Here is a 26,254-nt window from a genome sequence, read left to right as displayed (position 1 = left end):
CACACACACACACACACACACACACACACACACACACACTTACACACACACACACACACACACACACACACACACACACACACACACACACACACACTTACTCACGTACCTCCAGGCCACACACACACACACACACACACACGCGCATACAAATAAATAAAATGTACATTTCAAAAAGGCACAATGCAATGGAGAAATTGGTATTAGGCTAATATGTAATATTGCTAACCTAAAATGCCCGATAAGCTATAGTGAATTAAGTTGTGGGTAAGTGCAATTCATTATTAAACAGTCGATTTGCATATGTTTCGTCTATTCCACTGAAAATAAGGGCCAGTAATTTCACTAAAGAAGAAAGAAAAGTAATTTAATTAAGGTATGAACTAGCCTCCGCTATATGAAAACTAAACATCTAAGAAGTCCTTCATTCACGGATAAGATCATGCACACTTGAAGAGAGGATTCCTCAACGTCACTTGAAACAAAGATCAATCAATACTGAAGGACTGGGTCTGTGCACCTGCCATCTTCAATCGTATTCAAATTCAAGTTAAAACAAGCGACGGATATCCACCCAAATTTGTTTGCATCTCTCTATCATTGAAAACTATGAATAAACATTTTAAAACAATGTATCAATTCATGGGGAGATGAGGCATGTGTTGACAGTAAACCATAGCAAGAAATGGTTGATTTCTTTTAATGGCCAAATATTATTTCGATGATCAATCGTTGAAATAGGCAACGTTTGGAAAGATTTCTAAACGAAATATAATCGAAAAGGCAACTTAACCAAATGTAAGTGGGCTAGCTGCAAAATCGAAATTTCATGCAAAATCGAAAAATAAAATAAAATAGAGGAATCAGACGGGTTTATTCAGAATTGCTGGTGCATCGCGGTGTGTTTTTCTTTAGTAGTAAACCGTGGAGGGGAGTGATCGGAAAAACAACTATGCAATATCGTTTATTACGAATAGGCTTATCTATTGAGCAGCATATGGGCTCAGAATATGGGCTGTCAGCGAGAATAGGCCTAAGTAGTTAAATACCGGACTACCGTAAGACCTAAAGCCCAATACAAGGCTATATGATGTCATTTAAGACGATTGTGAATACCTACAGCAACGTGTGAAATATAATTAGCTTGCAGTGTTCACAAGACGCAACTAATGTTACAAAGGTCTCCGCTTCAGCTAAACATACTTAGAACCCTGATGTGTGCACGGCGTTTAATGCATAAGGCATTGAGAACACTACCCATAGGCCCTACATGTACAGTGACGAAACCGCCAGTTTGCCGAAAACGACAGCTTCCTTGCAACACATCCAGTGGTGATGTGTGTGCCAAACTAAAGTAAGCGCATACCAGCCTCCTGCGTCATGGGTTGTAACCACAGAGGTGACATGAGACGAGAGGTGGACACCTGTTAGGACCCAGGTCCGCGCGCATGCTGGCCTTTCTCCAGCCGCTACCGCAACTGGAGAATGTGCTGGTTTGAGGCGCTCGAGACGAGGATATAGCCCATACAGAAACACCAACTTTTGAGAAACTATTCGATCAAACTAGTAATGGAAAAGCATAACCTTTTGGTGTCAGTTCATATTTTTGTTGGCGTGATGCCAGTCGTTAATGATTGAAATGATGCATACAGATTGAACTGAGACACATCTAACTCCTGGAAATCAAACATGAGAGACAAGAGATGTTTTGGGCTGATTCGTTATCTAAAATGTATTCTATTTCAAGTATGTTAGAAAGTGATAATATCTTTCAACCGTTACAAAAACTACATTTAATTCATGCAAATGTTAATCGATTCACAACGGGCATTTAGGGAACTTCATAACTGTTTGTTTGGTTTTGTCACGTGACTTTTGCAGCGCCACAGTTGAACACGACCTTCCTACTTTACCAGCAGGTCATTCTTCTCCCAGACATGTATTTAGGCACTTTTTTTAATCAGGAACATGCACAAAAAAAGACTCCATAGACCTAGAAAGACGTCAGTCAATTTTGAGGGCCTTTATGTACATAATGCAATATTGAAAGTGTTAAAACTATTGCGTAATAGGCTAGCGAGCAGATACACAGTGTATCTGTCACTACATTTTACTGATACAATCGTACAGCCTAAAATAATATTACTCCCCAGTCCCTTTATAAAAGTCATAATTATCCTTTTCAATTGATCATTGGTGCTTATGTATTTAGTACGCAAATATTCAACAATGTTGAAGATTCGTTTTGCATATACCTTTCTCTACAGAGATAATTAAAATGTTATAAGTAATTGGCCTTTGATTGACGAAAGCACAAACTCGAAAATGTTCAACTAGTTATAGGCTACAGAAATAATCAAATGTAAATCATATGTTATTAAAATGCCATGTATCCAACACTATACATGTTGCATTGTTTCTGAATTTTCCTGAAAAAAAGGAAGATTAATAAAAACAAATGCATGTAAACCTACTTGACCAAATATCTAACGGTGCTAATAGTAATAAATAAGTAAGTATTCATTAATTTTAAAAGCTATGGATAACAGTTTAATTAGCTTGTTGACATTATATAATATTGCCTGTTAGCAACAGAAATGTTTCATATTTTCAGCGTCAAAGTGCAGACGTTTAAACGATTATCTTCTCAGACATGCCTTCATAAAGACACAATGCAAAACTCGAAAGAAAATAAATATATTTTGTCATTTGGTAATTGATGAAAGTCGACCCATTGATTTGTAATTTGCTCTGTAGATTTAGTAAGCGGCTGAATCAGCTCTACACCAGATAGGCCTACCAGTTTTACCGTGCCTCCAAAGTACAAATTTACTCGCAATACATTCAAATACAGCTCATATTTAAACTTAAACTATTTCACGTTGTAGTTCTTGTCAAAAACGTTTCTGAAAAATATATTTGAAACATGCATTTATACCTGACACATCACGACATGTTTGTGTTCCAGTGGTCCTCTTAGCCAAATAATCTGCACAGTTGTGGCAGTATGTTGGAATCTGTTAAAACTAGATGACTGCATGCGAGGTGTAATTCCTATTCTTTCCAGATGAGGGATGAGTTTCTGTTGAGCAGTCCTATGGATTTCTAAAATAGTTTTCAACAGAATTCCACAGAATCCAAGCAAAAGCCTGTCAAGAAGATGAACAAAACAGATAAATAGACCTAATGTAGTTCTGTCGCGTATCACTTCATCAAGATAGTCAATAAATGATGCTAATTTCATTGAGAAACATTCAATTTTGCATTGTATGCATTATGTTTGATTTCCTATTGCTAGCAGACAACCTGGAGAGCAGTGAGCATCAATATCACACTAACTGTACCATAATTGTTCACAGTAACTGTACCATAATGAGCGATCGCCCTCTCCTCTTATTTCGCCTCCATCCAAGGTTGCTGTGGTGACCCAACCTGATGTTTTCCATGTGTCTCGATCCCTTTAAGATCTGTAGTGAACTGGCCAAGAAAGAGGGGATAGTGACACTGCACCTTGTTACGGTTGGGACGACTGTTAACTTTTACTACAGACATTTTGCAAGCTTATAAACGATACTTTTTTAACTTCCACAGGAAACACAGAGAACATGCTGTGATAATGCTAGCCTCTGGAATTCAGTCAATACCCTATAGTCTGGGAGCATTACAAGCCACAAAGGTATTGATTACATGGGTCCTATAGCATGTTTGATGCTAAGGATGGAGGTGTAAAAAAAAAAGGCCTCACCAGTTAGTGAGTCCCTTGGTCTGGCTTGTAATCGAAACTTCATGTGACACTATTCTATTAGCCCATGGTCTGCTCGTTCTGGCGTCTAATGGCTCGCGGATCAAATCATTGGCTTCAGCTCAGCTCCCAGGTGTGACGCACGGGCGGTCAGTTTGTGCCCTCAATGCCAAAAAAACAAACACATGTTAACATATGGTGGCATTGTAAAGCATACTGGAAAATATATTAATATTTAAAGACAATTGTAATAACATAATAATCGGCATTACAATATAAAAACATCGAGGCGGGATTTAGCCTAGTGGTTAGAGCGTTGGACTAGTAACCGAAAGGATGCAAGATCGATTCCCTGAGCTGACAAGGTAAAAAACACTAATCTGTCGTTCTGCCCCTGAACAACAGTTAACCCACTCTTCCTAGGCCGTTATTGAAAACAATAATTTGTTCTTAACTTAATTGCCTGGTTAAAAAATACATATATTTCTAATCAAAATGGCGTTGGGGAAATGGATGGTATGGAAATGTATCAACGTTGATGGAGTTAAACAATTCTGAAACATGATGCTTTTATGAAAATAATAAACAAGGCTTAGTAAATGTTTTTGTAAATCAAACGTCATAGAAATATATAATTTCTATCCCATACCAATATTCTTTGCAATTGCACTTGACGCGTCACATGTGCTAATACATTTCGTCCAGACCTATAACAGGTTTATAACAGAATATGTGTAAGTGATCTCTGATCTTGACCTAAAGAGGGGGGTGGATGCGATTCTAATGGTGCTCTGATCAAAATATATAGGTTTCACTGCATGCTATATTGCCAAGTGTCACTCACAAACTATTATAAACACAATTAACATTAGTGGAAGTGCCTATTTGAAGTCCATCCAAAAGCACAAGCTCACCTCATTTGAAATAATCTCTTCCATGGTTTTGAATAGTCACTCCATCTTTTCTATTTAACCTACCAATGCATCATGTTTGATAAACGTTTTCCCTCAGACACTTCCCCCTATGTAAAACACCCAGAGGTTGAATTGAGCAAACCGGATGGTGCATGTGTGTAACAGCCTTTCCACAGTCAGGACGGCCAATGAAATCATACCAGAGCTCCAACGTAACTGGTAAAATTGACGTGGAGGGACGCGTCAAATGAATCCCAGCAAACTTCAGCCTCCGGTATAACTCAAATTTGCCTTTATCGGATTAAGATCACTTCAGTGCCATTGTACCGAGTAGTTTCTCTCAAAGCACTGTGACAGAAGAGTGGAAAGAACATCGGGAGGAGACTTTTTAGAAGTCCCATTTGTTCCTTAACTTTTTGCTTCCTTCGTGCAGAAGGGAGAACCACCGCATTCAGCCATTGAGGGGCAACTATTTCAAAGCATCTCGAACCACAGGCAAATGGGTAAGCTTGCGTTAACATCTGCATGCTTCAGTGAAAGAAAGCTTATGGAAGCATAACCGTGCTTAACACGCCTGCATAACGTCAGAAAGAACCAGAAAGTTTATTTCGGGGTGTAGGTAAAGTGGACAGACACATCCCTTTCCAGAACGAATGGAAAGATATGCTAATGTAAAATATTCATAATCTGGGAGTTCATATTCAATGGTTGATTAAATGGATAGTTAATGTAAAGGATGCAATTGATTTACATAAAACTTAAAAAGTGTCAAAAGTATCTCTCAGATCCAAGGTAAGTAAAATATAAGGTAAGTTAAATATATCTTCCTGCTGTGAATAGTAATAATAACTTGCATTAGCACGCATTGTCCATGGTTAAATTTACTGTAAGTATGGAGAGCATGAAAATAGTTTTGTCTGCTTTTCGTGACAGTTGAATATGTCCATGTATCTTCATTCCCTGCAGAGCAAACCTATGGGGAGGTGAATCAGTTGGGTGGTGTATTCGTCAATGGACGACCGCTGCCCAACGCCATACGACTACGGATAGTGGAATTGGCCCAGCTTGGAATCAGACCCTGCGATATCAGTAGGCAACTTCGTGTCTCTCATGGCTGTGTGAGCAAGATACTAGCACGATACAATGAAACGGGTTCTATTTTACCCGGTGCCATCGGGGGGAGCAAACCACGGGTTACTACACCGAATGTGGTGAAGAACATAAGGGATTACAAACTAGGTGACCCGGGGATCTTTGCCTGGGAGATCCGGGACAGGCTTCTCGCAGACGGAGTTTGTGACAAATACAACGTGCCCTCAGTAAGCTCCATCAGCAGGATTTTACGGAACAAGATTGGAAATCTTTCCCAGCCGAACCAGTATGAGAGCAGCAAGCAAACCCCCACACAGGCCGGCCTCTCTTACAACCACATATACCCCTATTCATACCCCAACGCTATGTCACCCAATGGCAAAATGGGCAGCGGTCCCGGAGTACCCGTGGCGGCCGGGCATGTAAGCATATCAAGGGCCTGGCCATCAGCACACACTGTCACCAACATTCTGGGTATCAGGGCCTTCATGGATCATCAAGGTGTGTAATATTGAATTTATTTTCCAGACAAATGATTGCGTGCTGATCTGAATGGCACCATGCACACACAGTTGTAACCCATTTTCCAATAATTATCCAAGTACATTTGGGGTCACTGGTTCGAGCTATTTGACGTGCTGTTCAGTTTATTACTCATTCTATGATGAATTGATTTATACATCCTGTTTTGACGTTAGTTCATCAGGGAGGAAATGTGCCCTATACATCTTTGTAGGCCTTGGTTTGGTGCCTCACAAGGAAAACAACTTACTCTGTAGGTCTACTCACTCGTGCCTGTAGGCAAACACCTTGCTTAGGCTAGGATACTTATTAAAGCCTCCTCGTTCCCCGTGGGACCTAAGGTCAATATAAGGTCCTACTCGTCATGTTTTTAGTGATGTGTTGCCTCGAGGTCCCAGATGGATTGTTAGCCACGGCATGGCTGCAGTTCTGCCATCAAATAAACTAATTAATTTAGCAAGTAGCCTAGCATGTAGCTAATTTTGAAAGGGCATAGTTGTGACACATTCTTTAGAACGACGTGATATAATAATATATCATTTTATGTGACACTGACAATTTCCGCTTGATATGAACGTGTGATAGCCTTGTTGCATTTATCCCATTTCCTATAGATTCCTGACCATCCCTATATACATTTCTGGATTCAGAAACAAAAACAACAGGCCTTGCTTGGATTCGCACAATTTGGCACACTATTCTTCTTTTGAAAACATATGGTTTTGATAGCATTTTAAGAAATATTGCCGATATTACGCACAATATTAAGTAGAACATGTCATTTAGGTCCCGTTTACTATTTCAGTCACTAAGGCTAGGCTACTGTCTTTCTATTGGATCATTCGATAGGCTTGGTGATGAAAAGGCCTAACTGATCAACAATAGATCAGAGACATTTTGATCCGACATTGAAAAGTGCAATCTGCTGTTTCCTAATCAGCTATTGCTGGAGCAGAGGGATATCCACCGAAAATGGAGGACTGGAGTAGTGTCAACAGAGCGACGTTTCCCTCTGCTCATGCAGTCAACGGAATTGACAAATCAGTCATTGATGCGGACATAAAATATGCACAGGTAAAGACAACAGGGACTCCTATGAATGCAGAAGACTAGCTGCGTCCTGTATCTACAGAGAGACTGGGCTCGAAGTGTAATATAGTGTGTATTGAAAGGGATTAGTCTGTTTAATAAAATATTGTTATTCTCAAGTTGTTTCAATTCCCCCCCCCCCCCAATTGTTTTTGTTGTTGTAACGTTTCCTCCAGCATTTTTCAAAGCAGATTAATATAAATTGGGTTGAATGTATATATAGGCCTACACACTTAGGTTACGTCATAGATGTTAAATGTTTCGTTCTGGGAAACCTAAGTCTGACATTGTCTGCCTTTGTTTGTATTTTTTGTTGCAGCCTTCATCAACATTATCCAGTTATGTCCCAGCTTGTTCCTACTCATCTTCGAACCAGTACGGCGTTTATAGTGGGCCAGGTAGCTATGTGACCCCTGGACACCATTGGCAGTCCCAGAACTCGAGTTTGTCCCTCCCAAGCAGCGGCATGACGATGCACGCGGGAGACATACACTCTTCAATGGCGTTCAAACATCCATCGCGAGAAGGTAGGCGATATATTGTTTGATAGTGTTCGGTTCTGATCACAACTGCGATAACGTAGTTTTAGCGTAATTTGAAAACCACTGGCAGCTGACTCGTTTCCCTTAAATTGTCCTTAATCTACGGAAAAATTAATCGTTATTTTAAATTCAATAACAGAGTGTAAAATACAAATTAAGTTAATATTTTCTTATTTTTCATTTCTTTATATAGCCTATACACCCCCCCCCCCACCCCCCCACCACCACACACATACACGTTTATTAGGCTACGATTAATCTAGCAGCAGTTGTCTAATTGTGGAAATTAAAGTTATGTTACTGTCAAGCCCCTCAATATGTATCATAGAGTACGAATAATGGGAGACCCAACACTAGGGTATTAGTGTAAAAACAGTGTAGTCTCGAAAAAAAAACATTTGGGTCTCGAAATTGTAGCAGCCTAAAATATTGATGTAGCTACTACAACAGCCTTGATGGCGCGGACCTATAGTGAATAGATATCGATGTCAGATAAATAGGAAATATTTTAGGCTGAGATAGGCCTAAATATGTCCTTGAAATAAGTGATCTCGGTTGAATGATCTCGGCCCTTATACAGGTATTCTAGTTATGCTTCGATTAAAACGTTTCCTTATCATTTTTATATTTATATTTTAATTTCAAATTAATTTATGAAGTTAATCAAAAGTTTGTTATTAGCCTACATTTACAGATGATATGACGTTGACGAAAATGAAGCCTATGCATGGATAAATTCAAATGAATCGAGGTGTGAACCCGAGAAGACGGAATTTTAAGGTTATATTGCAGCTTGCGATAAATGTTGTCAGTAAATTAATGAAAAGTGGAGGCCTAAAATTTAAATGTCATGTGAAGGTTAAAAAGGAAAATAATAATTGCGTCAAATAATGTATGGATAATTAAAATATGGTGTTAATGAATAGCCTTATAGCCTAACATTGACTATTAGAAATATGATTATTATAATTATTATTTATAACCTATTTTGTATTTAAATGTTGCATGCATGGTGTCGTCTTACTTTCAGGTAGGTAGGATATAGGCCTAAGCGAAAACGATTTCGTTTTTTAATAAATATTGCCATTCTTTCTGAGTTTTGCTGAAGTAAAGAGTAATTGCTTGTGTGCTATGCAAACGTCTTCTGTTTATGTTTTGCAGGAGACAGAAAGCCCACCAGTCCACTAAGCAAGCAGCAGCAGCACGAGGCGTTGAGCAGTGTACACGGACTCAATCTCCCTACCTCATCCTCTTAAACCAGGGAGCTCGTGCAGCAAACCGAGGACTCAGAACTTACAATTGGCCTATGTAACGAGCTGCAGACCCTGCCTTACCTAATTGAATACATTTCAAGAATTCAAACAGTAAGTGGAAGCACTATTTATGATTTGTTTGCCAAAGTGTTAAATATTGAATGTGCCCTTATAGCCTGACGCATATGCATACAAATGTAGCCAACCATAGATGACCTAGTCGATATGTGGCTTTACGAATGTAAACTTATGAGGACTCATGTCCTCATGTAGTGGAGGTGGCGGTTGGTGGTTTTGTCATATTTTCATTGAAATAACCTACTTCATGTATATTTCTGTAAAATACAGGATTTAAATGGAATAATGTCTGTCATTGATTTTTCATTTTGCTATAGTCTAAATAAAGGGTCGCATTGACAATTGAACTGTATCCTGTATACACAAAACATTATATTTTCTTGATTGGTTTCAAATCTGGTTTCTGCATACAAACTCAACGATGTGAACAAAGTGATGAATTGTAAATGTAAAATAACTGCAAAAGCTTTAATTATATATTTTTATAAATCCATTGTAAATATTCTAAATAAAGGCATTATAAAAAAAGAACTGCTCCTGTCATGAATGAACATGCCAAACACATACTGCAAAACATTTTCCCAAGTCACATGTGTTTGATAAGCGATTTAAGGCTCAGATGTGATTTCAATGGGTGCCACAGAACAGTAAAAAGTTGTTGAACGTAGCAATTAGATTTCGATAGGCAGCAAGATGGCCAAAAATCGATATGCGAAGTTATCGGTATGAGTGAAATCACTGCAGATAGCATCATGCTGGGCCAACGTGTGGGTGCTAATCCCTTTTCCTCTCATGGGCGCCTTGCTTCTGTGTTAATGGAGCTTACTGCATTCGGCGCCTCCAGTGATGGTATCTTGGCTCCTTCTGGATACTTGCCATGTGGCAAATCAAATAACCGATCAAGTGCATGTTATTTTGCAATAGAGGCTGGGGCTGGGATTGCGCACACACACACACACACACACACACACACACACACACACACACACACACACACACACACACACACACACACACACACACACACACTTTAAGGGATGATGTGATAATTGAAACACCGCATTGCATTACATTACTTACAAACAATTGTGGAATAACAGTGAAATTTAATGGCCTAGATTTGGGTAAATTGTTGCTTATATGTTGGTTGCGTGGTGTTCAGTATGACATTTTTATTAGAGATACTGTGCTTTCAGCACCTGCCATTCAAAGGTCTGTACACGGGCCGTTGCAGATTATTGACCATGTCCACACGACTAGGACCAGCCCAACCTCACCTTCAAGTCGTGCATATATGCAGCCCCAGCCAAGCACAACCCAGCCAGCCTAGGACGGATGGCTCCGAAGGATTTGCATTCTCTAATACTAACAATCAGCATATTTATTACGTCCACAAAGGTATTTATAATTCCAGGCCCAACACCCCATCCAAAAGTCAGTGCGTCTCACTGGAGCCAACTATTGACTAGCATGTTACAGCCATCCCATAAACTGTACATTCCAATTCACAAAGTAAAATGCACATCGCAATTAGCCTACATAGTCTGTATTTGTCATGCATCTCGAATTCGATTAGTTACATTTAAAACTAAATGCGAACATTTTCTAGACTATAAAGGGCGGTAATTTTAGGAGACAAGATACTTTGACCAACAATCAAAATGGGATAGGTCTATCATTTTGGAAATTGTTTATGTTAAATGTTGCAAAACAATATGCATAAACGTAACGTCGTACAGTGAAACATATATTTTATGAGGACACTAACGATTTGGTCATCCTAATCCGTCAGTTAGGCTATTAGTGTTATTATGGTTTGTGCAAAACAATGTTGGTGTAGCGCTCTGTAATAATGTACTTTAAAAACTGAATGAAGAACATACATGATAAATATAATCAAAATACATAAAAGATATAATAGTATTTCATAGAATTTATTCTGTCTATCGAATTCAAGCAACGTGGGGAAAGTAGCGGTTCCATAAGAAATGCAGGTGCCCCTGCAAGCTATGCCAGTGAGTAGATTGCTTTTGGGACAATAATAAACTCAATCTCTTTACAAATAATGCAACTTCAAAATCCTTACAAATATGGGGTATTGGGTTTACTGAGTTTTACAAATTCAAAGACTTACACTGCGCTGCCACAAAGTGAAAAAGCGAGGAAACCCATGTCTTGAAAAACAGTTTAAATTCGTTTCATTTGATTTTAAATGGGTCGTCAAAATACGTCTTTCCAGAGATTAGTTGAGGAAAATTACTTCAGATAAGAGACTTTTACAGTGCCGACTTTTACATGGCCCAGACTACAGTCCAGAGATAGATAGGGATCACCATTAGGCCTAATCCACCTGACCAGCGGTCTCCTGCATCTGTTGACACAGTTTCCAGTTACGCAAATCAACCCCAGAGAACTCTCGATGAGAGAGGACCAATCAATGACCAGGTGTGTTGCTGAGGTGAAAAGGCATTGCTATGTGTATTTCCATGTTTGTCTGATCAAGAACAGTTGACAATGTTAATTCTGACAACCAATGCCATCACAATTCCATGTTGAATGTGTGTGTGTGTGTGTGTGTGTGTGTGTGTGTGTGTGTGTGTGTGTGTGTGTGTGTGTGTGTGTGAGAGAGAGAGAGGGTGAAAGAGTGTGTGAGAGAGAGAAAAAGAGACAGAGACAGAGTTAGAGACAGAGAGACAAAACATTGACTTAATCAAGTACATCTAACCTTGATATTTCATTTTTGTATTCTTCAGTGTTGAACAAGTTCCATACAAACCATCTTTCTCTCTTAAAATTCTCTTAATGTTATGTGAACACTGTAAGTGACATTCAGCTGCTTTTCAGTGCCAGAAAACACATCTACCAACTTCTGCTGCTTCAATGTAAGACTTGTGTTTAGGTTTTGACCTTTTACTGTAATAGGGTTGCAGCAAATGTAAAGTGAGTGTTACCATTATTCCCCTGATTTCATTAAGAGGGATTCCATCTCAAATCTAGTCTCTTGCCCATAAGATTTAAATCAGACCATGGTTTATCTTAGTTCTAAGACTGTTCACAGGCTTCTGAAACTCAATTTCTCTATTGTACGAAAACATAGTTTAGCTGTTAAAAAAAAAATCTAAGAATATCACAAACTCAGACTCTCAAATTCAAAGGTGAATCATCAACTACTTATGCATTCATGTAGCAGAGGATTGATAATTCCCCATCTACAGGCTTTTGACCAAGTATCTGGAAAGACTCCCTAAGCTCTATTTTAGAAGAGTTAATTCCTTACTCCTATCCTGCGAAGCCCACAGTGACTCGGCATATCCAAACATTAAGATGCCCCCCAGTACAAATGCTCAATGACTGGAGTCACTCTTGTTTTCCTGGATACCGCTTGGGGTTCAGAAAACACTCCCTCATGGTGGCTGGGTTACTTCCTGCGGGACCTGTCGTCATCAATCAGTGGCCAGAGTGATGCCCCCCCCACCACGCCACTCTCTGGACATCTGTACCACCAGAGCAACAGGTGGGAGGCTTTCTGCTGGTCATTTGTCAGGTCAGAAATATGGCCCATGAAGATGTGGAATGTATATTTTGACCAAGCTATATGAACGTATAACTCTAATGGGTATTTTATATCTGATTTACATTCGGTTCTACAGTTATTGTAGAAAAAATATATAGCCCCCTATTTTCAAACAAGTTATTGTACGTTTAGAGGACTTTCCAGCGCAAAGGCAGAGAGTTAAAAAAAAATATATAGAAATGTGGGCAGCAGATGCAACAAAAAGTGCCCTCTCTTTGAACCTGAAGAGCTTAAGTGTATACTATTCTGCTACTTAATGTTGTAAAGACTCTCTAGTGTGACAAGCTTTAAAATACAAAAGTCAGTACGCAGGGAAGACTCAAAATCCTTGATACTAATGGGTCTGAAATTAGGCCATGTGCGTAATCCAAGCAATGGCACTCACTTCTGTGACTAGAATGATCCATCAGTGTCTTGTGTGTGTATAGGACAGATTGAGCTTGCTTTGTACAGACAAGAGCTCAATGTATGCACTTGACACTCATCTGGGTATGATTTAGGACTTCAACATTATCACAATGTTTTGAAGGGGGAAACTACCCTGGGCAGGCCAAAAGACGCTTAACGCAGTGTACAGTACCTTTGTGTGTACTACCATTCAGCAAGACAGAGAGCATCTCAGGACGAATGACAGAAAACCAGACAGAGATAGCTCCTGAAAAAGGGCAGAGGATGATACATGAGAAACCTTCTGTGGAGAGTGGGAACTTGGCAACTGTTTGCTGTCTAGATGTCCATACATCTTATTTTCTATGTGACAGACATGCAGCACATAATGTATAAAACTTAACGAGACCTAAAAAATATAGCCATTTGTAAACTCAAACTGAACTCATGAAAAAAAAAACAACACAAAACCAATGTTTCCCTAATTATGAAAAACATGAATGATTTCTTTTCCACTCTCTGTCTGTGCTGTCTGTCCTGTCCACATGATTTCCACTGGAGGCTGTAGTCCAGAGAGAGGATGATAAATGTCTCCCTCCCATGTTCTGACTTGCTCTGCCAGCTCACCACATCAACCAGGCGTTCTGAAAGCAAAGGGACAGAGACATGATGATGACATTTGGCTCTTCAAATGAAAACGTATAATTTCACGTATGCTAGAACTGGCTCTCTGGGTGATTCCGGGGCTTTATTGGCCCGTAGAACGAGACAGCAGCAAAGGAAATTAAGAAATAAGAGCAATAGCAACAGGATCTCTTTGAATTGCTGAGCCTCAGCTCTGATTATCACATACAGAAGACGAAAGTGGCATGCCATTCTGTTTGCATACACAATTAAAATAGTTCCCCTTTTAGGTCACTGCAGAGAATAGTTTTGCACACCAGAATTATGCTTGCCATTCCTGTGCTGTATTAGTGTTGGGTATGCAAATATAGCAACAGACTCTTGTGTCATGCGTCCAAAGGGAGACACAGAACATCACTAAAGAATGTGCATGCCTCCTGAGGGAAAATATAGACTTCAGTGATTGTGTCAGCAGTTTTGAATGTCATAAATGTACAGTATATGTGCTGTGAGAGGAGCTCTCTGGGCAGAAGATGAGAGACACTGACAGAGCCCAGCAGGATTCTCTGTAATTTGTGAAGACTATAGAATGAATGTTCTGCCCATCTGTGACTTATTTAACTGTGCTGAAATACAGTATATACTTTGCTGCCACATACATGCCAAGCGTTACCAGCGAGCTGTGTGGCATCAGATTTAAAGGTTGCTGTCAACTGAATTTTTTGGCTCAATTTCTTATGAGGTGATAATAGGAAGATGACTCTACTCAGAAAAATGCACGAGTGGTTAGCCACAGTACTGTTTGTCAATTTGGGCAGGAAAATGTATTTGCATGTGAACCAAGCTTGCTGCAGCTACAGAAATGAGACATTATTAATAAGTGCATCACACTGGTATTTGAAGAAGCATGATCAGAAAGGCAACTAGTGACGAGCATCAACATCAGCAAAAAGGTCTGCAACCACAATATTGATGTCATGTATTTTTTGACTGACAGTAAAGACAATAGAACGAAGGCATAAAACAGCATGATGAACATCATGTTCCTCTTTCGGACAATGACCCCTATGGTTCCCACAAACAACCACGATGTAATAAAACCGACAAACGTGTCGGAGGTTGATCAAGACGTCATACAGGTAGGTGTATGTTAAGGATATAGTCACAGACATGGTGTTGAATTGATGCTTGCGTTCCAGTCAAATGCAGCCAACAACAAAGGCATATTGCATGTACAGTCGCTTGTGAAAGTCTACACACCCCCTTCCAGTTTTCACACTTTGCTGCCTTATAATGTTATCTCAAAAGGGAATACATTGGATTTCTTTCCTGCCGATTTACACAACCTACTCCATATTTCCAAAGTTGAAGAAAAATTATAGAACATTTTCCAAATTCATAATACATGTAAAAAAAAAAAAAAGATATCTGCATGTAGTATTGTATCGTATATCTGAGATGCACTATTGACATGTGTGTCTCTGTTCCGGGAGCGCGCAGACGAACACACCTGTCGATCGCTACCCTTAACAAGCCCACAATTAAGAAGCGCACCTTCAGAGGAGACGCTAATGACCCTGGCGAAGGCCAAAACATTTGTGTATTGACCTACCCCTGAATGAAATAAACAATACAACATATTTATTGCGTATGTCTTCACACCCCAGAGATAATACTTGGTGGAAGCACCTTTGGCAGCAATTACAGCTGTGACTGGTTTTGAATACGATTCTACTAACTTTGCACAACTCTTAGGGCAACATTTATCCATTGTTTTTGTCAAAAATGGATCAAGTTCATTAAATTTGGTTGGGCGTCATTGATGGACAGCAATATAAGCATTTCACTACACCTGCCGGTGACAAGCATACCCATAACATGATGCTGCCACCACAATACAGAGGGTTTCACTCTGTGTTGTATTGGATTAGGCCAAAAGTGCATTTCTTTGCTGTGTCGTCTTTCATTATTACTTAGCTGCCTTGTTGCAAACAGCATGGATGATTTGGAGTGGATTTTTTAACACAGGCTTCATTCTTTTCACGTTGTCATACAGGACGGTAATGTGGAGTGAATGCAATGTTGTTGATCCTCTGTATTTTTTTTATTGTGGTGGCAGCATCATGTTATGGGTATGCTTGTCACCAGCAGGGACTGAGGAGTTTGTCAGGATCAAAATAAATATGAAAGTAGCAAAGCCCAGGTAAAAAGTCCTCTGAAAACCTAACCCTAGGATATAGTTACACAAATGTTCATGCCAAAGACACACCAGAATAGCTTTCCAAGAGGTGTTGAGTGTTCCTGAGTGGTCCAGTCTCAGCACTGACGTAAATTTGCTTGAAAAATCAAAGACAAGGTTTAAACATTGCTGTCCATCAATGACTACCAACCAAATGTAATGAGCTTGAGCAATTTTGACAAAAACAGTGGATAAATGTTGCCCTAAGAGTTGTTAGTAGAATCTTTTTCAAAATGATTCAGAGCTGTAATGGCTGTTAAAGGTGCTTCCGCCAAGTATTAACTCTGGGGTTTGAAGACATACGCAATAAATACATATTTATTTAAATTATTCATTTAACTTTGGAAATGTGGAGTAGGTTGTGTAGATTGGTCGAAAATAATATTAATTCCCTTTTCAGATGTAATTTCAAGGCAGCAAAAGGCAACAAAATGTATAACTGTACATGTAACTTAACAAAACCCAAGTGAAGTTTTCTAAGTTCACCCAATTGAAGATTTCACATAAACTAAAGACAGTGATGTGCCTCAGCTTAGGTTTTAAACCACTGTCTCCCATTCTTGAGTCTCATACAGAGAAAGTAACAATTTAAATACATTTAAGTTGCAAGCATGGCCTTTCTCACCTTCTCTCATATAAAAGAGATGTCAATAGTCTGATTCCTTTTAAAGTTGCGGTAACTATTATTGATTGTATGTTTGTTTTACTCCATGTGTAACTCTGTGTTGTTGTATGTGTCGAACTGCTTTGCTTTATCTTGGCCAGGTCGCAGTTACAATTGAGAACTTGTTCTCAACTAGCCTACCTGATTAAATAAAGGTGTTCTCAACTAGCCTACCTGATTAAATAAAGGTGTTCTCAACTAGCCTACCTGATTAAATAAAGGTGAAATAAAAAGAAATGAAATAGAACTGACGGTATATAATACTTTATAACTTATCAGCATCTATGTGTCACGAGGGACTGGGTGTGTGAGGTAAGAATCAGGCGCAGAGAGCAGAGAGTTCCAAAGGGAAAAGTGCACTTTAATCTGGCACCAAAATACAATGCCCAAAAACGCAGGGCGCAAAAATACTGACCAACCCAAAACACAGGGTACACGGTCCGGAGCACTAACACACCCAACGACACCACACGTAACACAAAATTAATCCCGCACAAAACAAGGGCGGGTTTACTAGGTTTAAATGAGGAAGCACATCAGGAAAACACAATTAGACACAGGTGCAACTAAAAAGACAAAACAAACAGAAAAAGGGAGGGGAGACAACTTTGGCGGGAGTCGTGACACTATGAGCCTTTATGTATCATCACATACAGTGCAACTTTGGTTGCCTTGATGTTCTGGAATGCCCGGACTTTCAAGATGAGTGATACTAACTTTATAGAGCTCTGTCGTGTAACACAGCTTCCGACACAGGGATTAGGTGTTGCAATGTCAGAGAGCTTGAACCTTTGTATTATAAAGATCAATGATGCTGAGTTCTGAATAGGTATGGTAAGTTTATGTTTCAAACTGAACCAAACTGCAGTGTCCCAAGTTTCCAGACCTAAGAGGTGGTCTGGGTTGAGGACGAGTCAGTGATGGTCTGAAAGCTGGGTGGCCAGCGTTCTGCGCCTGAGGATGACGGACAAAGAGACGGGAAGCTCAGTGGTCCGGGTCTATGCTGAGTGACATGGCAGAGGCATGCAGAACCTGTCGAGCTGCGCTGGAATATCGTGTACAATAGGCCTTGGAATGAACACTGTCACCGTGGGGTCATTCGGAGAGATAGAGCAACAAAAGGTAAAAGGTAAACAACGCAGGTTGTCATTAATCAACCCTCTGACCGCACCCTGCTCCTGCCACTCCCTTGGGATTTGTGATGACAGCCAGTTAGTACAGCCAGCCAGCAACCAGCAGACATTAGCTTTGTGTTTCTAAAAAACCTCCAGGCCAGGCTCACTATGGGTTCATAAACTCAGACGGCTTCACAACTAAACCAACACACTCTTATGTAACCTATTGCCTGACAACGTCTGGAACTTACTGTATGTCTCTGTGTCTAGATACTGCAGGTCACATATCTCTCTGTGGCAGCAACCTCATAGCGTAAAGGTAAGGAACGCAAATCGTTTGCTCTTTCTCCCACTGGCAGTTTCATATGTCTTTTGTTGGAGGGTTTATTTTATTTTGTATGTGTTTTCATTGTCCTGTGTTACTGCCGTGTCTCTCCGAAAGTGGCAAGGCTCAAGCTGGTAGAGGCAGCAGGGCGCTCCAGCGGAACTATACAGTAGGCTGACCCACAGACAGCAGGGCCCTTTGATGAGCAGTGAATGCGTCCAGCCGTGGAGAACCGTGCGTGTCGCTCTATTGGTCCTGCTCACTCAGACAAATCAGCATCTCTCATCTCACTACTCACACAGCTTGACCCAGAAGGTGGCTGTCAATTTGGCATGGAGTTAACAGGGGTTAATGTTAGGTTAGTCAGAGCAAGGCTGGGCTACAGAACGGGAGTGCAGGGCACGTGCCCCGCGGCCCTCGACCTTCAGAGGATGGCCCACCCTGGAGGTTGGGGGCCTCCAAAAAGCATATGAACACGTTCTAGGCAATGGCAAAATGTGTAGAATTGCATGAAATTTATTTTAAACCACACAATTTTCTCTCATCCTCATGACAAAATGTGTAGAATAGCATTATAAAACTGCACATTTTTATCTCTGCCCAATGTCAAAATGTGTTGAAATGCAGGAAGTTAGCTGTTTCCCCACCAAAAAATATTTGGGGGGTTGGGAAGTAGGTGACCCGGGGCCCCAAATGCGTTAGTCTGGCCCTGAGTCAGAGGGATTGATGTTGAATAACTAGCCCTGCTGCTCCATGGGGATGGGATACTACCCCGACCGAGACTCACTGAGCTCACACTGGTTTGAGGCGTTGTGATGACATGAAAAGAGGGGCCCTCGGAGAGTTTTCCTGTTAAAGAAACAAGAACACAAAAACAAAAGGGAAAGTCAATTTCATGAACGATATGATTGGCTTGTGTTTGATGACATTCAGTTAGAATTGAAAGTTGAGTAATAGGATATGTAATTCCTTTAAGACTAGACAGGCCTCGGGACAGGCCTGCGAAAAGAGAGGAAGACAAGGAAATATGGGAGGGTTTTTTCATATCACCATCATTCTATCAAAACACACAGCAGACCAGCACTGTCTCACCCAGATTTGTTCTCAGAGAGAAAGGGAAGAAAGCGGAGAAAGCGGATGTGTGAAATGAACTATTTTCAAATGAAGAATGTGTAGAGATATAAACCATGTCTGTCCAATCAGCTCATGTGGTCTTCGTACTTGGAGTTTTGACAGATGGACATTTTGCTTCAACTACTCATTGCTATACAGAATAAAAATGTAATTATATTGTACTGTGTATTAAAACATTAAACTTATATACTTTGTTGATGTTCGCTTTGTTATTGCCACAATAATGTGATTTCATTTTACAGTAAGAAGAAAATCACTTGCATATACTGTATATTTTGAGGAAGGAGGTACTGAACCCTTTCATGGAACCATTTCTCTATGGAAACTAAATTCATTCTGCTGTATGAATGTTCATTGAGATTCTGTATTTGAAAAATAGTATTGCATACTTAAGGACACATTTTCTGGAAAATACTGATAATTTTGACAACCAGTTCTCTGTTTTATGTAGTTCAATGAGGGTGATTTACCATTATGGTTTGGTGAAAGTACATTTATTCAACAAGTGAGCTATGTTGAAGTTTTAGCCACATCATAATTGTTTTCTCCTTCAAAGTAAAATGACACATTTTCTGAAACCAAATAGCCTCCTACAGGTAATGGGGAAGGTAACATGATCCTCAAGCATACATCTTTATTTGAGTGGATACATTTATGACGTGGGCCTATGCACAAATGAGGGGCAATATACTGACAAGGATCAGGTTGAGTAAATAGACTCAGAGATCAATTAATAATATGGATCAAAATAGCTTTTTTGCAGGCCTTACAAACAGCTTTGGACAAGCCAGTTGTTAGATGGTTGTTTTAAGGTTGTTTTAAGCTCAGACAAACATCAGTCATCACCTACCATCACCGACAGAGTCAACCATGAGTCAACACATAGTTCCCAGTCACAATAGCTAAGGTGGGCCTCCGAAGAAATGCTTAAACTGCATTCAATTGTCTGGTGAGTCCCAGCTCGTTCAGCCCCAATGGCAAATCTGTCATGGTTTTAAAAACTAATGACATAAACAATGATCTTTTTTTATTTTCGGTTTAGCGGTGTGTTTTACTTTGGAAATGTGGTTCGTGCCTTTTAATGGAAAGTGTGTGTGTGTGTGTTTCGGAATTATGCATAGGATGCACTTGAAGTGCATTTTTTATGGTGGATTTGTGTAGACCAACTTTAAGTTCAACGTCTGTAACCTACTTCTTCCTTCTGAAAAAACAACAACTGTATATCAAACCAAGCAGCACACGCAAGTGCATTCATTCCGACACAGTGTAAATATGAATCCTCAAAGGATTCGGTAAAACAGCTGCTGTTTTAACAAGTGGCTTCAAGGGAAATACAAAATGCTGTCATCAGTCGCCTCCCTGTACACTATCTCCTGCTAGGCAACAACTCTCCATTCACTCCCAGAGGGAGACAAAAGATGTGTGTCAGGCTGGCAGAGGACGTGCCTGTTTTCTCTTCCTGCTCTCAGTGCCAAGAAAGAGAATGTGTCTCCCAATGGGGAAGGCCTATCGATTGCAAGGTAAAAAGGTTTCAGAAACTCTTGGTGAAATCCAAGGCTGTCTGCCATTTTACTTCCCCCAAGAAGAAACAGTAAAAAATACCATGGGAGGAACGTTTTCATTTTTTGAATATTGATAGCAGTTCAGGTTTTCTTCCGTTTCAACAAGTGAAGAAAAAAAACTGTTGACATTTTCCCCAGTAAAAAGAAAACATGGCACTGTATGAATTTAGTAGTATGGCATTCCACCTGGCACCTGCAAAACGAAAACAGACCAATTCTTGTATTAGGGCTAACATGTCTCCCTACAGAATGTGCCCTGGTATGCCCCTGCTAGAGGAACTGGCTGGCCCAACGAAAACACAAAGCTAAAACTGTCAATCTTCTCTACAGTATATAGTAACCATTTTCATTCGAAGAAGCTTGAAAATTGATGGCCGTACTATGAATGGACCACACTAATCATCAGCATAGTCAATTGTACAAAAGGGATTTTCTATTTTCTATTAATTGGCAGTCTTCCTTATTGGTTTCCTCTAAGACAGGGATCAGCAACTAGATTCACTCGCAGGCCAATTATTTGTTTTAATGGATGGTCATGTGGCCGGAACACATTTACAAACAATTTGTAGACTGCAAATTGATATGCAAGAAGAGATATAAACAGATATAATATTTGACTAAAATATAATAATTTCATTTTGTACAAGATCACATATACAGTATCTCGCTAATAAGCATGAAAACACTTTGGAACAGATTTCCAAAATTAAAATCACTTGGAGCTGATTTTCTGGTGTTTTTACAGTGTTTTATGTCCAGCAATAATTTTTTAGAACATGGGGTATCAAGTAAAATCACCCGCAGGCCAGATTCAGTCCACGGGCCACCAGTTGGGGAACCCTGCTCTAAGACATCAGAGGACAGTTTGGTGTCTTTGAGTTGTAGTTCTTAATTCCCAATGATGGCTGGTTATTAGGTCTTCCTCTTCCTTCTAGGCCTCCTCTAGTAGTCTGCCTACTTTCCTTGCATGGGAATAATAGAGAGGTCAGGAGAATGGTCTCTCTAGTTGGTGTTGATGGTGGGGATAAATGAAGATTAATGCCCCCTGGTCTAATCATCACAGGTGTTCGCTTTTATGAGCAGCGTCTTCCACAAGCAGTTTCTCATTACACTGAGCAGAGCAGGAGGGCCTTCAAGCCTCCTGCATTCCTACAATGCTCTGAGGAGTGTGTAATTTAGGAGACTAAATTTAGGGGGAGGCAAATCAGTTTTTATTCGAAGCAGACCTGACTCAAACAGAGATTCACCACACTGTGGTTGGACTTCAAACCAGCTCGTTACTTGCTCTTTCTCATTTTCAGACTGCTGTAAATCTCGTTCCGTCTGAACTCAGCGAATAAAGTCATTTGACTTTTGTTTCATTTGTTTCATCATGGCTGGAGACCCTCTTAACCATTTGCACATTGATGGCAGCAGCTGATTGATAATTTGTCAACTATATTCTGGTCAATGCACATCAATTCATATGCTCAAATTTCAGAGGACACCTGACAACATCCTGTGGCAACAGTTTGTAAACACACGATTATCTGAGCAAATCCATTTATGCCGACTCAAGTTAAATAAAATAGAAAACACTGCTCTTCCGTAAGAGGGATCTTCCTAGTTAAGATAAACTGAGATGCAGAAGGGTTGGATTCCACCGTGAGTGTTCATCCATCATCATTGGTATACCAGAATAAAGGCCAGGTAAATGAGGCTGTTTGTTGTCCCTCAGAGCAAATATTGGATTGTCCAGATAATGCTATGAGTCGCTTAGGATTTCCCACAAAGCCTAAGGTACACAGATGTCTAGCCTTTTTAATGGAGGAATTGATTCCTACTCTTTCTTCTTCTTTCAAGCCAAACATCAGTAGCAGGCTCAAGTGGCAGAAAGTTTCCGTTGATGATCCAGACTGACACCAAAGTCTACTGGGAGATTAATGAGGAGGGAGTTCCGTCTCACTGACAGACACACAGGGCCTTGTTCAATAAAAACAGGTTACTGTGTTTCCAGAATAAGACAAAAACTTTCAGCACACTATTATTTTTTACTGGTATATGTAAAACTCCCTGTTATTACATATTTGTTACGTAGTAATAACATAAGTCATTCCCTTATAATTAAATTCAAATGGATATGACATAGGTATTAAGCAGATGTTCTAATGTAATTTTAAAGGTAATATGAACCTTTATTTGAATAAAAAGGAAAACCATCCGGTGGTCAGCTGGTTAAAAAGCCATCCCTGTCTCCTCCACTTTATAGTGCATTATCACCTCATTGGAACCAGTCATCTGTTAAACAAGCAGCCACAACTCAGTGAGGGAAAAGTGAGCCCTCTACTGCTGAGTTCTATCACCAGACTCTCTCTCTCTCTCTCCTCTTGTGCACACAACCTGGCAATGTCAGCTTCTGTTCCCTGCCGCCCTGCAGTGACTATGATCCGGGAGTTATCTGCCTAGTCAAGCACCACACAGCACTATTGTGTTGTAAGTCACTATACAGTATTGTACATGATAGATCATGCTCCACATTGACAACCCAAAACATGTACATCAGTCAAAATTGTATACACAAAAAGATAGGCTAAGATGAAAAACATACAAATGTCAGAAGGAACTTTTGTATTCACTTGAATTGCATCAGGAAAATTAACTGGGAACTAACTGTGGAATTGTATGACTGCAAGATAGGCAAACAACGTAGTAATGGAAAATAAAGTGTGTAGATATGACATTCACATAGATAATAGCAGCTTTCCGCTAGACGGGCTCCAAAATGAGTTGAGCACGTTTAACTCCTTGCAGCTCAGCCTTTGATCTTGTGTTACATCTGTGAAGTATTCCGCGAATTTGCGTCCCTGTGTGTACGCCTTAATTAATTGTAGCCTCCCAGTCCTTTGTTTCTCTCGCCTGCAATGATATCACAGGAGCGAGCGAACATGGTGTCTCCCAGACTGGTGTGGCTGTTTGAAGTTCCACTAATAGTGAAGAAAAATCATAGAGAGCCAGTCCTAGATGCTTCCCATTGATCTCGCCTCGCTGGCTGCCCTTGAAAACCCTCTCGCCTTCAGTCCCACCGATAATCATCTTTAATGAATAGCTGTGTGCCACGGGAGTGCTGACTAATAGGGATCATGTCAAGGTTCAGGTCTCAAAAACAATCAGGGATTTCCATCTTAACCGTCTGGATGTCTTCCATAATGCCACACACTCTGTGATTGCTCTTGTAATGGGCTTACACCGAAAATAAAACTTGGCACTGTCTAAGCATTCTTGCCCAAACCCAATCCAAAACCCCAAGCTTGAACCCTCCCTGCCTTCTACACCTCCTCGCCGCGGATGTGAACACTGCATGTTGGGCTGTTTCAGCAGCTCTTTGTTGCTGTGTTCTGATCTCAGGTGGAGATAGCACTGTGCAAGTGATTGCCTTATAAAAGGCGAGATTGCAAAGTTGGCGACTCCTGGCTCAAGCACAGCTCCCTCTAAGTGTGTCTGAAAGGCCCAACTTGAGCCATTTCCCCCACCTCCAGGGAGGCCCTTATCATCTGCAGGGGTCATCTGCAGGGGCCAGAGACTGTATATCACTTACAAAATACTACACTGATACTGTAAATTAAGTTTAATAGCTGTCGAGGCCAATTAAGGATTCTATGGTTTGTTCTTTTCCGACAAATCGGTAGCAGAAAAATGTCTGAATGTTTCAAAAGAAACTGTGTTGCTCAGAGGGCTATCAATCAGACAGTGGCAGCTGCCATATTCTGCTGATGTTTGTGGTCTGGCTAAATCGTGTCATGTCGAAGTGATTGCACATGCCCTTTTCACTCCCCGGGGGCAGATGAGCATCATAATTACTCAAGTCTCACTCTGACAAGCTGCCATCGCTTTGATTTAGGTTGCTGTAATGATGTGTTTGGTAGCATCTAAGGCTTAGCCTGCTAATTTCTTTGTCACAATTGGTGTAATAGATTGAGATAAATGGCTGGTAGAACATGAACACACCTCCCTCATTACTGTAATCACCGCCAATGTTGTCACTACAGTGGTCAGTCGTTTCAAGAGAATTCAGGCAGCTCCCATTTGAAGAAACAACACAGTTAACCATTCCTAGCAACTGCACACACTTCAATTTGAATTGCAGGAATATTTTCAAGAATAAAAAAAAAACACATTTGTCTTACAACAGAGAAATAGTGAATGTCTAATACATAATAAACAAATATGACATCTCAAATCAGGATTTGGCCCAACTTGTACTTCCACAATGTCCTCTTATTTTCACTCTGACCTCTGTTAATCGGTGGAATAGAGTTTCTCAACTATCCGTAGAAGATTGCTCCTGTCTCAGTGAAGGTGAGCTGAAGAGCAGACACGTCTGAGGTAGAAGCTTTACCTCTGCTTTCCTGGTGCAACAGGTGTTGACCTGCCTAGAACAGCCTGAGCATAGCGAGATATCCCACTCAACCCTGCTGGGCCTGGGTCCACAATGACGTGCTACAGCAGCAGAGATATAGCTCCAATCTGATCATCAGACTGACTCGCTCTGATGGCCCTGGGTTCAACAGAGGTGCCATACAGAGAACACACGATAATGACAACTGTCAGAGAATCATGGCAAATCAGTGAATTGTAAATTACTATAAAACACCATGTTAATATATGGAAATGCAGGTTGTTACTTAGGTAATTGTGGCATTACTGCAGGTATAAGAGAAACGTATTGTAGTGTTACTTATTTTCCCAGTGTATTCTGATTCAAGTGCGGAGGTAACAATCCTAGTAGATGTAGTCACATAAATCATGACAGGGTCAGAGATTGCCCTACGTAAACACTACAGATACAATCATTGCTCAGGGACTACGTGTCCAACTATTTGCGCCATCTAGTGAAAAGTGATACTCTGACCTGTCCAGCAGCACACAAAGCCAGCCTCCATCCTCAGGTGAGATGTCTCTGAAAGCTTCCCTCCTGAATCCCTTAACTAAATATTGTGAGTGTCCCTCTTGACATTCTAGAGCCTGCTTATTTACCTTCAGATCCCAAGGATTAGCAGCTTAGCACTTCTCCACAGTGGGCAGGTGGTCAAAGTTCACAATCCCTGAGAGTGGTGGGAGTCCTGGCGTTGAACCTGTTTGAAAAGGTAAGGAGACTGACTATATTAGTTAAGGGATACATTGAGATTGTTCATTTCTTCTTTATCAAAAAAATGTATCTTGTGAGAAGGAAAAATATAGAAAATCGTGAAAATATAGGACATAAATTCAATGCCTCTCAAAAAATTTGTAAGCACTTAAGGCTAATTATCTGATCAGACTCATAATCCCACTAATTCAATATAGATTCCCATACAACATCACCGAGCCAGCCTCCTGAATCCAGTTAAGGGCTTTACCCAAACTGCAATTACTGTTGAGA

At 40.3% G+C, this 26,254-nt stretch overlaps 1 protein-coding gene across 1 annotated transcript; it reads left to right on the top strand.

Annotated features, from left to right (window-relative positions):
• Positions 1-5,012: 5,012 nt before the first annotated feature.
• Positions 5,013-9,684, top strand: LOC139383737 (paired box protein Pax-1-like). Its single transcript, XM_071128295.1, has 5 exons — positions 5,013-5,159; positions 5,623-6,249; positions 7,211-7,344; positions 7,679-7,886; positions 9,063-9,684. Exons 1-5 carry the CDS (start codon positions 5,156-5,158, stop codon positions 9,155-9,157), a joined length of 1,068 nt encoding a protein of 355 aa, XP_070984396.1. The 5' UTR covers positions 5,013-5,155; the 3' UTR covers positions 9,158-9,684.
• The last annotated feature ends 16,570 nt before the right edge of the window (positions 9,685-26,254 follow it).

Source organism: Oncorhynchus clarkii, chromosome 25 (genome assembly GCF_045791955.1).
Source record: "Oncorhynchus clarkii lewisi isolate Uvic-CL-2024 chromosome 25, UVic_Ocla_1.0, whole genome shotgun sequence".
NCBI classification, from domain to species: domain Eukaryota; kingdom Metazoa; phylum Chordata; class Actinopteri; order Salmoniformes; family Salmonidae; genus Oncorhynchus; species Oncorhynchus clarkii.
The sequence above is the reverse complement of the archived record's forward strand: the minus strand, read 5'-3'. Positions and strand labels throughout refer to the sequence as shown.

What these genes read in the sequence shown, in the direction of transcription:
- LOC139383737 (XM_071128295.1), top strand. An exon ending in GGCCTTCATGGATCATCAAG is followed by an intron (nt 6,250 to 7,210) that starts GTGTGTAATATT and finishes TTTCCTAATCAG; the next exon opens with CTATTGCTGGAGCAGAGGGA. An exon ending in CGGACATAAAATATGCACAG is followed by an intron (nt 7,345 to 7,678) that starts GTAAAGACAACA and finishes TTTTTGTTGCAG; the next exon opens with CCTTCATCAACATTATCCAG.